The 12,214-nt window shown below is 47.8% G+C and overlaps 3 protein-coding genes across 3 annotated transcripts; 1 reads left to right on the top strand and 2 right to left on the bottom strand.

The window, feature by feature from the left end:
* Positions 1-3,388: 3,388 nt before the first annotated feature.
* tpcK (decarboxylase tpcK) lies at positions 3,389-3,827 on the bottom strand (the record flags this gene model as incomplete). The annotated part of the gene is made up of 2 exons (XM_057090946.1): positions 3,389-3,595; positions 3,648-3,827. 2 exons carry the CDS (start codon positions 3,825-3,827, stop codon positions 3,389-3,391), a joined length of 387 nt encoding a protein of 128 aa, XP_056945687.1.
* Positions 3,828-4,223: 396 nt separating this feature from the next.
* On the bottom strand, positions 4,224-5,220 carry tpcB (metallo-beta-lactamase type thioesterase tpcB; the record flags this gene model as incomplete). The annotated part of the gene is made up of 2 exons (XM_057090945.1): positions 4,224-5,006; positions 5,065-5,220. 2 exons carry the CDS (start codon positions 5,218-5,220, stop codon positions 4,224-4,226), a joined length of 939 nt encoding a protein of 312 aa, XP_056945686.1.
* Positions 5,221-5,724: 504 nt separating this feature from the next.
* On the top strand, positions 5,725-11,256 carry tpcC (non-reducing polyketide synthase tpcC; the record flags this gene model as incomplete). Its single annotated transcript, XM_057090944.1, is given in 5 exon segments — positions 5,725-6,059; positions 6,129-7,518; positions 7,570-8,660; positions 8,677-9,919; positions 9,979-11,256. 5 exon segments carry the CDS (start codon positions 5,725-5,727, stop codon positions 11,254-11,256), a joined length of 5,337 nt encoding a protein of 1,778 aa, XP_056945685.1.
* Positions 11,257-12,214: the final 958 nt, after the last annotated feature.

Below are 12,214 nucleotides of genomic sequence, written 5' to 3'. Positions count from 1 at the left end.
AACTGACCATCGTCATAATAACCACTGGCATGGTCTCTTACCAAAAATCGGACCCCGAAACGTGGAGTTCTGGCACCTGGACCAATGTCCGGATGTGGTTGGATAATTGTTGTCCGGAAGTCAATTCTACTGGGATTATCCATACCTATGCTGCCATCCTGTCTTCGACACATCTTCCCTGTCTTTTTTTCTCTAGTCGGGAAACTCGGATTTTGGAAATTCTACAACCATTCTACCACATGTGCGTGTTCCCGAGACTTGCGCATTTTCCTAAAGAAGACTATGGCAACTAGGGATGCATGACCTCGGATCCCGAATTACCAACATATTCTCTAACATAGGATCATGAATCTACTACTATTAGGGATTGAGCTCGGAAGTCACTTTTACAAAATTCATGCAATCGCTTCCACCTCGGAGCCTTAACAGATGTTAAGTGGGCCACCTCAGCTGTGGAGAACACGTTACACAGCTACTAAATGATTCAATGCCCCCAGTCAAGAGAGTGCTCAGTATATGGACTCGATATCAATCCGAAATATAAGAGCAGGAAATTTCCCAAGGCCTTTTGTGAAGAGAAGCTCGCGTGAGAACCTTGGAACATGCGGAGGTATACCGCCCTTTTATCTGATATCCCTGTCGTGCTCTTTCTTTGTCTTCCTCTTTCATTTTTTCCTCTCGAATTTTCATGCAACTACACTCGATGTCAAAGAGCCTGATCTGTGGAGATGGCACCTCCTCACACTGGTATTAATAGCTTAATAGATGGAAAGGTTATTTGAGCGGCGCCGCCGTTCTATGAGCACTCCAATCCAAAACAAGGTTGGAAAACAAGCATCTGCACATTAATGAGTTGATGAACATGAACTATCGCCAACTCACCCATAAGAGATAGATGCCAGAATCGTCGGCATTGGCATATGGCAAGACTCCTCCCTGTCATGGAAAATTTACCCCGATTGGACGGGTCCTAGTGTCAAGAAGTGAGTTCATCTTGGACGGCCACCCCGAATTTCGATCGGAGAAATCACTCGGCTCGCTAGAGCTCTAATATATTAACTGTCAGGCCCTTCCCTTCCTCATTTTGATTCAAACCAATCACACACCCATGGACTGCCTTTTGCGTGATGCTGGCACGCCCAAATAATCTATCCATCGGTCGGTCCATTGGATCCATCTGCACGACTATAAGGTCTGAACTATATAATACTCGCGTAGGCCCGGACCTACCTGGGGTGCATTGCCTCCGGGGCTGCCTGTCAGTGGTTGATGACTTGTCAGATCACGAGTCGGCAAGTTAGTGCTGCACTCCAGATTCATATTCTAATTTCTCGAACAATGGATCTCGTAAGATAAAAACTTACATCAAGCCTTAATGCTGGAGTTTTGAATTGGCGTCTCATTCTAATGACCTTGGTGTAAGAACGAAAATTCTCCGAATGGTATCATCCTGCACATGTGAACTTGAAGGATTCGGGGAGTTTATTTATGGCAGTTCATGCACAGACATCTACCGGAGTGGGCCCTCTCTGTACTGCCGGCGCGAAAAGGGCACCTGGAGCACCCTCGGGGTATCAAAATTTTGAATCCATCAATTGATCACTCCAGCTTGGAAGTCTGAAGAAATCTGGAGATTCCATAATACGTGAGCTCTGCGGTCACAGTGCTATCAGCACAGTAGCTAGCGACAAACTTGAATTTATGTTTACTCAGCTATTAGTACTACTAGGTATGTAGTCAACTGGTAGTAGATACCAGTCCTAAAGTTTGAACGTACATAGAGGAACATTGGAAAGAAATCAAGTCTTTGAATTCAAAAATGAGATTTTCACTACTCCATAGTACTAGACATCATGATGTCTAGCCCGTTGGTCATGTACGTATCTGTAGAGGACAACAGTTGCGTCACGGTATGAGATACTAGTAAATTCATCAAACAACTTGAAATTGAAGATTCCAAGGCTCCAAAGTTACTACTAATTTGAAGAAAGGGATTTTTTGCTACTAGTAATTCTAAATTGCTTTCCTGAGAGACGAATACGGGACAAAAGAAAAGATCGGCCTTGTAATAGGAGGATCAAACCCGACAAAATAAAACACACGTTCATAGTATTACGGTCTTTCCTCGGAAAACGACCTGTGAAGCGTGGAGGACGTGAATCTTTGGTCACCATGGTCGCTTGGTTGCCGTAGTAGACATCTGGACATGCACCGAAGCATTCGGAATTCGGAGAATTTGACCACGGGGACTGCCGCAGATGTCTTCTTTGCTCCGAGAATCGCAAATTCGAATTTGCTACTCTAGTGTATTAGCCGATGGTTGTAGCACTGAGAATCACTTTGCATAGTATCATCGTGTTGTTTTTCATGCCCGATGGTCCCGAGGTCTCGCATATCGACGTCGAACGGGGTCCGATCGGTTCGGCGAAAGGATCGTAGAAATTGAATTATCTAATAAGCTTGGTCCAATATTTCGATAAGAACCTAAATGCTCCTATCCCGAAAACATCATGATCTGGTTGGTGGAGAGGGAAATCATCGGATGCCGATACGGCGATACCTGAACATCGGAACCCGACATCGAGCATTTGAAGAAAAGAGATCTTTGTCGTAGGGAACTTGGTGATATGGAGACTAATCCCGAATGTCCAGCTGAGAGCGAAAAAAGATCTTCGCATGTGCAACGTTGCCTAGGTGGAAACGATTCGTATCATGAAATGCAAAAGACCTCGATTGGCGCTATCCCTATTTGAGAATTGGAAAATTACATGTATTTTAACAATCAAAATACAGCACGATGAAATTTATAGTAATAGAGAAATGCACACGACCTGACTCCTGAGAGGTCCCCGTTAGGCATGACCCAGCGCCCACAAAGCCCCTTTCAAGGTCAAAGGTACCTATATATAGGGTATTTCACAGGCTGAAACACTGTACTTGCTACGCATCCACTTCTCCACATGTGTAGGTGTAACTATGCTCTTGACAAATCTTTTTGGATTATCATCTTCTACTTATTCAGAAAAAATATAGTTCTCTGTATCATAGCAAGATAGGACGTGAATTAAGAATTTCAGTTTGATGCAGTACTATCAACAAGGGGGGAAGGGGTTGGAAGTTGGCGATAGCATAGGGTCACGGTGTATCATTGCAGTTGTTTTTTAGGCTACGGTGGGCACCTCAGGCTGCCAGCCTTTGGGCACTGGATGGCATAAAAAAACATTTCAATACTGGACTCTGTGCTATCAATTGTTTGATCGCATTCAAATACCGAATGAACAAATTTAATTCATAATCAGACTAAACAACCTCTCCATCTTTAACAAACTCGTACACCCATCCAATAGTCATCCTGCGAGGATTAGTCAAAATGCAATCAATCGGGAAATCAAACATACTGGCTCCTCTTCGTATCAGCAAAATTTTCATGGTCGCCAACCAGATGCTCCTTGTACCAGGGATCCTGCTTCATCCGCTTATAGTCTTCAATATCCCGAAAGACTGCCTGGCTAAAGCAATCATAGTCTGTCACATTTGCAAATTGGGGGTCGAAGATTTCTCCCATCAGGGCTCGGGTGGCGCTGGTATTGTGGATCTGTGGAGTCAGCCGGTGTCCGAGACTTGCAGTTATTTCTCCCCGGCCTCACCTGTGTCCAGCGCACTATTCCGTATTTGACCATCAAATCTTTTGACATGGGCGCCGAGATCTGTGTCATGTGGTGCCGATAGTCCTCTTCACTCATTCCGGCCTTTCTGTAGCCGCAGATGGTTAGGCAGAGCAGCTTTTCAAGGGTTGGGGCCGAGGCTGGATTCTCTTGGGAAGCCATTCTGATGGTGTGGTATGATGTGGGGAACTGTCAGTGGAGCTGAACAAATGCAAATAATGGCATTTAAATATATTCAACCCGGGGATCTCTCCAAGTCGCGGAACCCGATCTCGCCTGGGCAGTACATCATGATCCCGAGCTGGAGGTCATTTTTTCAGGTTGAGCTTGGTCCGATTCTTGAAATCCGGAACTTCTTCAAGTTACGGAGGGAGACTAATCCCTGATAGTTTACGGATAGACATCCATGCTGAGTGTTGGTTTTAAGACAAATTCGAAGTTAACATCAAATATGATCTATCGATTTGTGGAGCGCAATGGATTCCTCACATGCGGTGATTCAGAGGAACAACTTGAATAAAATTTCAATCTAATGATAATGATAATAAAAGCACGAAACTATACTCGAATAGCGAACCATTTCTTGTTCCCACCTCGGAGCTCAAATGCTACCTGACCGTCTTCGGCGAGTTTCCTCAGAACCTCATCCATGAACGGTTCTAACGCTTGCTGCTTGACCTCATCACCGACACCTGCTCCGTACATTGTAGTGACTAGCTCTTTAACGGTAACGCTAGCCATTTTGCGCCCGTACTGTCGGTGGATCTCCGTCAATGTCCGTAAGATTTGCGCCTCCCGCCTCTTCTTCTGCGCCAGCTCCACGGCAATTTTGCCTTGGAGATCGGTAATGACAACACCGTGTGCGGGGTAGCCGATGGTGCATCCTTGGGCCTGCATCTTGTTCAACGATGACATGTACACGCCAAGCTCTTCCACAGCGCTGCTCCCGTGGCCTAGAATGTTATCGCCCGTGAACATTGCGTTTTCCTCCTCGAGTACAAAACACATGTGATCATGGGAGTGTCCTTGTGCATGAACTGCACGGATTGTAGCGCCCTCCACTGTAAATCTCTGCCCATCATAGATTGGCTGTTGGTTTCGTCCTGGCGTATTTTTGTAAATACTCTGGGATAGCTCCGGGTAGAGTCGAAGGAGGTCCGGAACACCCCCAGTATGGTCACCATGCCAGTGCGAGAGAAAGACATGAGACAGAGAGATGGAGTTATTGATCAGGGTAGATTCAATAAGATCTGCCCATTCTGGGATGCCCTGGGCTGTGTCGATAATCAGTCGCTGGGGGCCGGTCCCTACGATATACGTGTTTGTTCCTTGAAGAGTGAACTGGAATAGTCAATATCCATTTTTCCCAGAGTGATTGCAGTAAGACAGAATAAAATACCTTTCCTGGGTTTTGTCCCAGAACTCGCATCACACGAGGACTAAGTTGCTCAACATTGGCCAGTTCAGGTAGTCGAGCATGTTGTGTAAGGAGATAATGCTCAAAGGCTTCAATGTTGAGCGCCTTGTTGATTTGACGATAGCCTCCCTCACCCATGGTTGTGTATTGAAGTGTTTGAACTGATGAGAATGAAACTTGTCGAAAACCCTGGAGAGAGAAATGCCCTTGTCGACTAATCCTAGCAGCCCGATACGAGTTCCATGCTGACCCGACGCTAAACATCCCCGATGTCCCCTGAAACCCGAATGAACAACAGAGATCATCGCGCCCTCGGAGACCAGTGATATCTCGTTATCTGCGATTCCCGAGCCCGAAGTGTGGATCCGTGCTTCACCTATCGATTTGATGAATTTGTGTGAATACGCCAGCACTGTGTATGTACCGGGGTACATATATGTACATTGAGATGCCCCTGCTATCCCATATACAACATTCATTGGAACTTCAACAGGTTCAAGTTGTTCAGCACTCAACCGCGACATTGGAAAAGCTCCCACACTTCATTGTAATATCATATTCCAAGGTTCCCCTGTCCCTCGTGGATGACCATTCAACCTGGATTCTCGTTCGCATAGTTGGGACTCGGAATCCCTTCCCACAATGGAAGTTTTGACTCCAAGCTCAAGAGAAGTCCGCCCGATGAAGGTCATATACTTTAGCAATGAGTTTCCTGCAGATGATCTGCAGGAGCTGCTTAGAAGACTTCATAATCACAGCAAGAACGTCCAACATGATCTCTTGGCACGATTTATCTATGAGGCCACCTTAGCCGTCAGGGATGAGGTTCGCCAGCTATCTACACCATTACGGGCTTTGCTTCCAGCGTTTGAAACCGTTCTTGAACTGGCAAACTACAGCGAGCTGCGCAAAGGACCTCTGGGAGGATCGATTGAAGGTGTTCTTCTCAGTGTGGTACAGCTAGCCTCACTTATTGGGTAGGTCCATCAAATCAATCCAAGGTTCTCGTATTACCTATAGAACGTTTCTGATTTTGACACTTGCAGATATTACGAGAATGCACCTCACGAGTTTGACTATTCCACAGTCAGGACCTATGTCGCTGGACTAGGGATCGGACTCATGGTTACCGGTGCCATGGCATGTGCCAAGAATGTGACGGATCTTCCTTCTACTGGTGCACTAGCCATTCGATTAGCCTTTCGTCTTGGTGTTCTTGTCGATGAGGTCTCGTGCACTTTGCAGCCCCGAGACACCACCGGCTCCCCGGACAGCTGGGCATATGTGCTTCCAGATGTGACAGGCCCTGAAGTTCAGGCAGAGCTCGACACACTTCAAGCCAAGCAGTCAACACCCGAATCGAGTAAAATCTTCATCAGCGCCCTCAGTGCCACCTCAGTCACTATCAGTGGTCCACCTGCTAGACTCAAGGTTCTTTTCCGCAACGAAGATTACTTCCGGGACCGAAGATTTGTTGCTCTCCCTGTTTACAGTGGCCTTTGCCATGCCAACCATATTTACAAGGCCGATGATGTAGCTCGCGTTGTGACATCAGATATTTTATCTTGTGTGCCTTGCCCTGTCCTTCCGGTTCTGTCACCTAGCACGGGCAAAGCCTATGTCGCAACAACAGCCAAGGAACTATTCGGACAGATTGTCTCGGAGGTTCTCACCCAGCCAATTATCTGGGACAAAGTGATTCAGACACTCGTTGAGGAAGCTGAAGACCACAGCTCAATTGACTGCCAGCTCTTTGTTTTCCGCATGTCTCTTGCCAGCCGCGACCTTGTCACTGGGCTCACAGAAGCGAAAGTAGAGACATCGACTGAGGACATCATCTCATGGACAAAGCAACCCTCAACAATCCCAGCTACACCTCGAAGTCCTTCGCAGGCCAAGATTGCCATCGTTGGCATGTCCTGCCGTATGCCAGGAGGTGCTACCGACACAGAAAAGTTCTGGGATCTGTTAGAAGCTGGGTTGGATGTCCACCGAAAGGTCCCCGCCGATCGATTTGATATTGATACCCACTTTGATCCGGCAGGCAAACGTAACAACGCCAGTCACACAGAATACGGCTGCTTTATCGATGAGCCAGGTCTCTTCGATGCGGCATTTTTCAACATGTCTCCCCGTGAGGCTCAACAGACTGATCCGATGCAGCGTCTAGCTCTGGTGACAGCTTATGAGGCGCTGGAGCAGTCTGGTTATGTTGCCAATCGCACGGCAGCTACTAATCTGCATCGCATTGGAACCTTTTACGGTCAAGCTAGTGATGATTACCGAGAGGTAAACACTGCGCAGGAAATTAGCACGTATTTCATCACTGGCGGGTGTCGTGCATTTGGACCCGGTCGCATCAATTATTTCTTCAAATTTTCTGGGCCGAGCTACAGCATTGATACAGCTTGTTCATCGAGCTTAGCAACCATTCAGGTAAGTTATCTTTCTGCCTGGCGAACACAAAAACACACGCTGACTGTTTAGAACGCCTGCACGTCACTTTGGAATGGTGAAACCGATACAGTTGTCGCTGGTGGCATGAATGTGTTGACAAACTCGGACGCCTTCGCTGGTCTCAGTCACGGACACTTTTTAACCAAGACCCCCAATGCCTGCAAGACATGGGATGCCCAAGCCGATGGATATTGTCGTGCTGATGGTATCGGTTCCATTGTTATGAAGCGACTGGAAGATGCCGAGGCCGATAATGACAACATTCTCGGCGTTATCCTCGGTGCGGGTACCAACCACTCGGCCGAGGCTATCTCCATCACGCATCCCCATGCTGGCGCTCAAGCTTACCTATACCGCCAGGTATTGAGCCGCGCCGGTGTCGATCCGCTAGACGTGAGCTATGTTGAAATGCACGGCACCGGCACTCAAGCCGGCGATCTTGTTGAGATCTCGTCCATCAGTGAGGTATTCGCTCCGTCCGTCCGTCGTCGCACTACCAAACAGCCATTGCATATCGGCGCTGTTAAATCCAATGTCGGACATGGAGAGGCTGTGGCAGGTGTCACTGCTTTATTGAAGGTTCTCCTTATGATGCAGAAGGACCGCATTCCCCGCCATGTCGGAATTAAGAACGGAATTAACCCTGGATTCCCGAAAGATCTCGAGGCTCGCCAGCTGAAGATCCCCTTCGAGGCCCAGCCATGGCCTCGCTTGCCAGATAGACGACGTCTCGCAATCGTTAATAACTTTGGTGCTTCCGGCGGTAATAGTACCGTTGTCCTTGAGGATGCACCTATCCGTACTAAATCTGGGACCGACTCCCGTACCCTTCACCCTATCAGTATCTCGGCAAAAAGCAAGGCCTCCTTGAAAGGAAACCTGGAGAGGCTCCTGGCTTATCTCGATGCAAATCCGGATGCCTCTCTATCGGATCTCTCATACACAACTACTGCTCGCCGACACCACCACAATCAACGGGTGGCCGTCGCCAGCTCTGACCTTGCTCAGCTCAAGAAGCAGCTGAGCTCCAGTTTAGCATCGCTTGAGACACATAACCCCATCCCCACAACGGGGCCTCCGTCTATCGCCTTTGCTTTCACAGGACAAGGAGCATCTTTCAAGTCGATGCATATCGAGCTTTACCTGGAATGCCCCCCCTTACCGTGACCAGATTCAGCACTTGGACTCTCTTGCTCAGCGTCAGGGATTCCCATCCTTCATCCCAGCCTTGGATGGAAGCCACGATAAAGATCATTCCCACTCCCCTGTGGTCACACAGCTGGCTCTAGTCGCCACAGAAATTGCTCTCGCCGCCTATTGGGCGACTCTTGGTATTACCCCAAGCGTGGTCATCGGGCACAGCCTCGGCGAGTATGCCGCTCTGCATGTGGCTGGTGTACTTTCCGCCAGCGATGCCCTGTTCTTAGTGGGTTCTCGTGCGCGACTCCTAGAGCAGAAGTGCACAGTGGGTAGTCATCGCATGGTCGCAACACGAGCGTCACTGGAGACCATAGCTGAATATGTCACCTCACCCTACGAAATTGCGTGCATCAACGGACCTACTGACACGGTTCTCAGCGGTACACAAGCAGAGATGGATGAAGTTGCCACACAACTGTCTGCCAAGGGCCTTCGCTGCATCAACCTGGACGTTGCCTTTGCGTTCCATTCATCGCAGACAGACCCGGTTCTTGAGGACTATGAAACCTTAGCTGCGAATGCTGTCCTTTTCCAGACACCCACCCTGCCGATAGTGTCTCCTCTATTGGGCCGTGTTATCTTCGACGGGAAGAGTGTCAATGCATCATATGTCCGACGAGCCACCCGTGAGCCTGTTAACTTCCACTCTGCTTTGGAGTGTGCTCAGGACATGGATCTCATCGATGACACAACCGTCTGGGTAGAGATTGGACCTCACCCAGTCTGTCTCGGCTTCGTGAAAGCAACTCTTGAAAGCGTCTCCGTGGCGGTACCTTCATTGCGTCGTGGCGAGAATGCTTGGTGCACCATGGCACAGAGTTTGGTTGCTCTCCATAATGCCGGTATTCCCGTCGGATGGAGCGAGTACCATCGTCCGTTTGAGCGCGCCCTGTCTCTTCTGAACTTGCCGGCTTACAGCTGGAACAACAAGAATTACTGGATTATGTACAATGGTGATTGGGCTCTCACAAAGGGAAACACTTGCTATGATGCCGAAAAGAAGGCAATCCAGACCTCTGTTGCTCCTGCAGCTTTCATCACATCGACAGTCCAGCAGATTGTTGAAGAGACTATCGAAGGAGCAGCCGGTCAGATAGTCATGGAGTCGGACATGATGCAGACTGAATTCTTGGAGGCGGCTAATGGACATCGTATGAATGACTGTGGTGTTGTTACATCGGTGAGTATTCTTTTATCTGTCATGTTATACGTGATAAGAATAAGCTGACAAAAAGCTAGTCTATCCACGCCGACATTGTCTTTACACTTGGTCGTTATCTCCTGAAGAAAATGCGGCCTGATATCAAAGACCCGCATATGAACATTGCGAACCTAGAGGTACTGCAAGGACTTGTCGCAAACAAGGATCGCAGCAAGCCACAGCGTATTCGCGTTTCCGCCGCCACCTCTGATATCAACTCGGGAGTTGTCAGTCTCCACTGGTACAACCTGAGCAAAGAGGACGGTGACGCGTTCGCCAGTGCAACACTCTTTTTCGAAGACGCGAACGTATGGAAGACTTCGTGGTCTCCACTGGCGCATCTGATCAACAGTCGCATTGAGGAGCTCAGCCGTTTGGCGGAGTGTGGCCAGGCAACTCGATTCTCACATAACATGGCATACCAACTCTTTGCTCACAATCTGGTCGACTATGCACAGCAATACCGAGGCATGAAGTCGGTGGTGCTGCACGGCTTTGAGGCGTATGCTGATGTGGTTCTGGCCAATAATGACCATGGGTCATGGACTGTGCCACCTTTCTACATCGACAGTGTTGCCCATCTGGCAGGTTTTATCATGAACGTCTCAGATGCCATGGATACCAAGAACAACTTCTGTGTCACTCCTGGTTGGAAGACTTTGCGTTTTGCTTGTTCCCTTGTGGCAGGTGCTTCTTACCGTTCTTATGTCAAAATGATTCCAACAGTCGAGGATCCCTCCGTGTATCTTGGTGATGTATATATTCTCCAAGAAGGTGTCATTGTTGGCATGGTCGGCAGTATCAAGTTCAGAAGGTACCCGCGCATCCTGCTTAATCGCTTCTTCTCAGCTCCCGATGCAGGAGCATCATCTTCATCTACATCAACCGTGGCAAAGGCTGTCAAGCCAGCTGCTTTACCTGCGCCAGTCTCTGCACCCAGTATTATAGCAACTGCAGCTTTTGGACTACCACCTCCACCTACTGCTCCAGCTGCCTCCACAGTGGCTCCGGCTCCGGTTCAAGAGACAGTGAAACCAACGGTGGCGCCAGCACCCGTAGCCGCAAATGCCGCCCCAGTCAATCTTGACAGTACCACCACAAAGGCGATTGCCCTTATCGCCAAAGAAGGTGGTCTCGATTCCGCCGATATGCCGGATGATGCCCTTTTTGTCAACCTGGGTGTTGACAGTCTTATGAGTTTGGTGATTTCGGAGAAATTCCGTGACGAGCTGGGTATCACTGTTAGTGGTAGTCTGTTCCTGGAGTATCCGACTATTGGAGATTTGCGAGCGTGGTTGATGGAGTATTACAACTAATTTTTATCGCGTCTGATTTTAATTGTTTGAGTTAAATTGATTTAGTAGTATATCATGACTTGACGATTTCAATTTTACAATCATCTCGGTTTGAAATAATATCATGACAAATCACTCGTACAACATGGTTCTATCTCAGGCTATTCAAATGTTCTCATCCTATACACAGGTTTTCAAGGTTATCATGTACTAAGATATACATATAAAAAAGTAATGTCTGCACTAAAGCCTATCTCACAATAGAGATAATACCTAGTTGATACATGATTTACACGATGATAAAACATTGCAAGTTAAGCCATAATTCAAATATTCCAGTATAGACAGCTCAGTGCTCAAAAGTCCATTCCAGAGTCAAAGGAGTCAACTGGTATGTTTGTGCCTGAAAATTCTGGCCTGAATGTCGTTTCTCAGTTATTAACGTAATTCCCAAGCGAGTGGGTCACCTACCGCCTATTACACTACTTCAAATAAATTATTAACCACCATAACGCCAATTTATTCAAATAATTATCTAAATATCACAGTTATTTGATCTATGTCCTTCTCCGCACTTACGGCATGTCGGTAGCTTTCTCCTAGATGGTTGAGGTGGTAAAACAGGTGCTCTCCGCGGTGGTACGGGAGGGGCAACTGGCGCTTCAACCACTCGTAGAGCCTGTTGTATAGCCTCCTGGGCCTCTTGAACTGCCATTGCACCCTCATTTGGTATCTGCCTAGTAGACCGTTGGCGCTTCTGTTTCTGCTTCTCATGGGCAGCGTGTAGTTTGCGTGTTTCAACCTCTAATAAAGCTGTTGAATACATCTGAATTTCACAGGCTTTAAGAACTTGATCGATGTGCTGTTTGAGTGGGCTTGGAGGGGTCCTTAAGTGTTGTTCTAGGAGAGCTTTGATTGAACTAGCTTGCCGTTGAAGCTGGATAAGGTTCTAGGGTGTCTTTGGTGAAAATTGGCTTGA

The sequence above is a fragment of the Penicillium malachiteum genome, assembly GCF_028827825.1.
Source record: "Penicillium malachiteum strain IBT 17515 chromosome Unknown utg000003l:1.0-4950554.0:1.0-4952489.0, whole genome shotgun sequence".
Lineage (NCBI taxonomy): Eukaryota > Fungi > Ascomycota > Eurotiomycetes > Eurotiales > Aspergillaceae > Penicillium > Penicillium malachiteum.
Note: the sequence above shows the minus strand (reverse complement) of the source record. Positions and strands in the feature narration are given on the sequence as shown.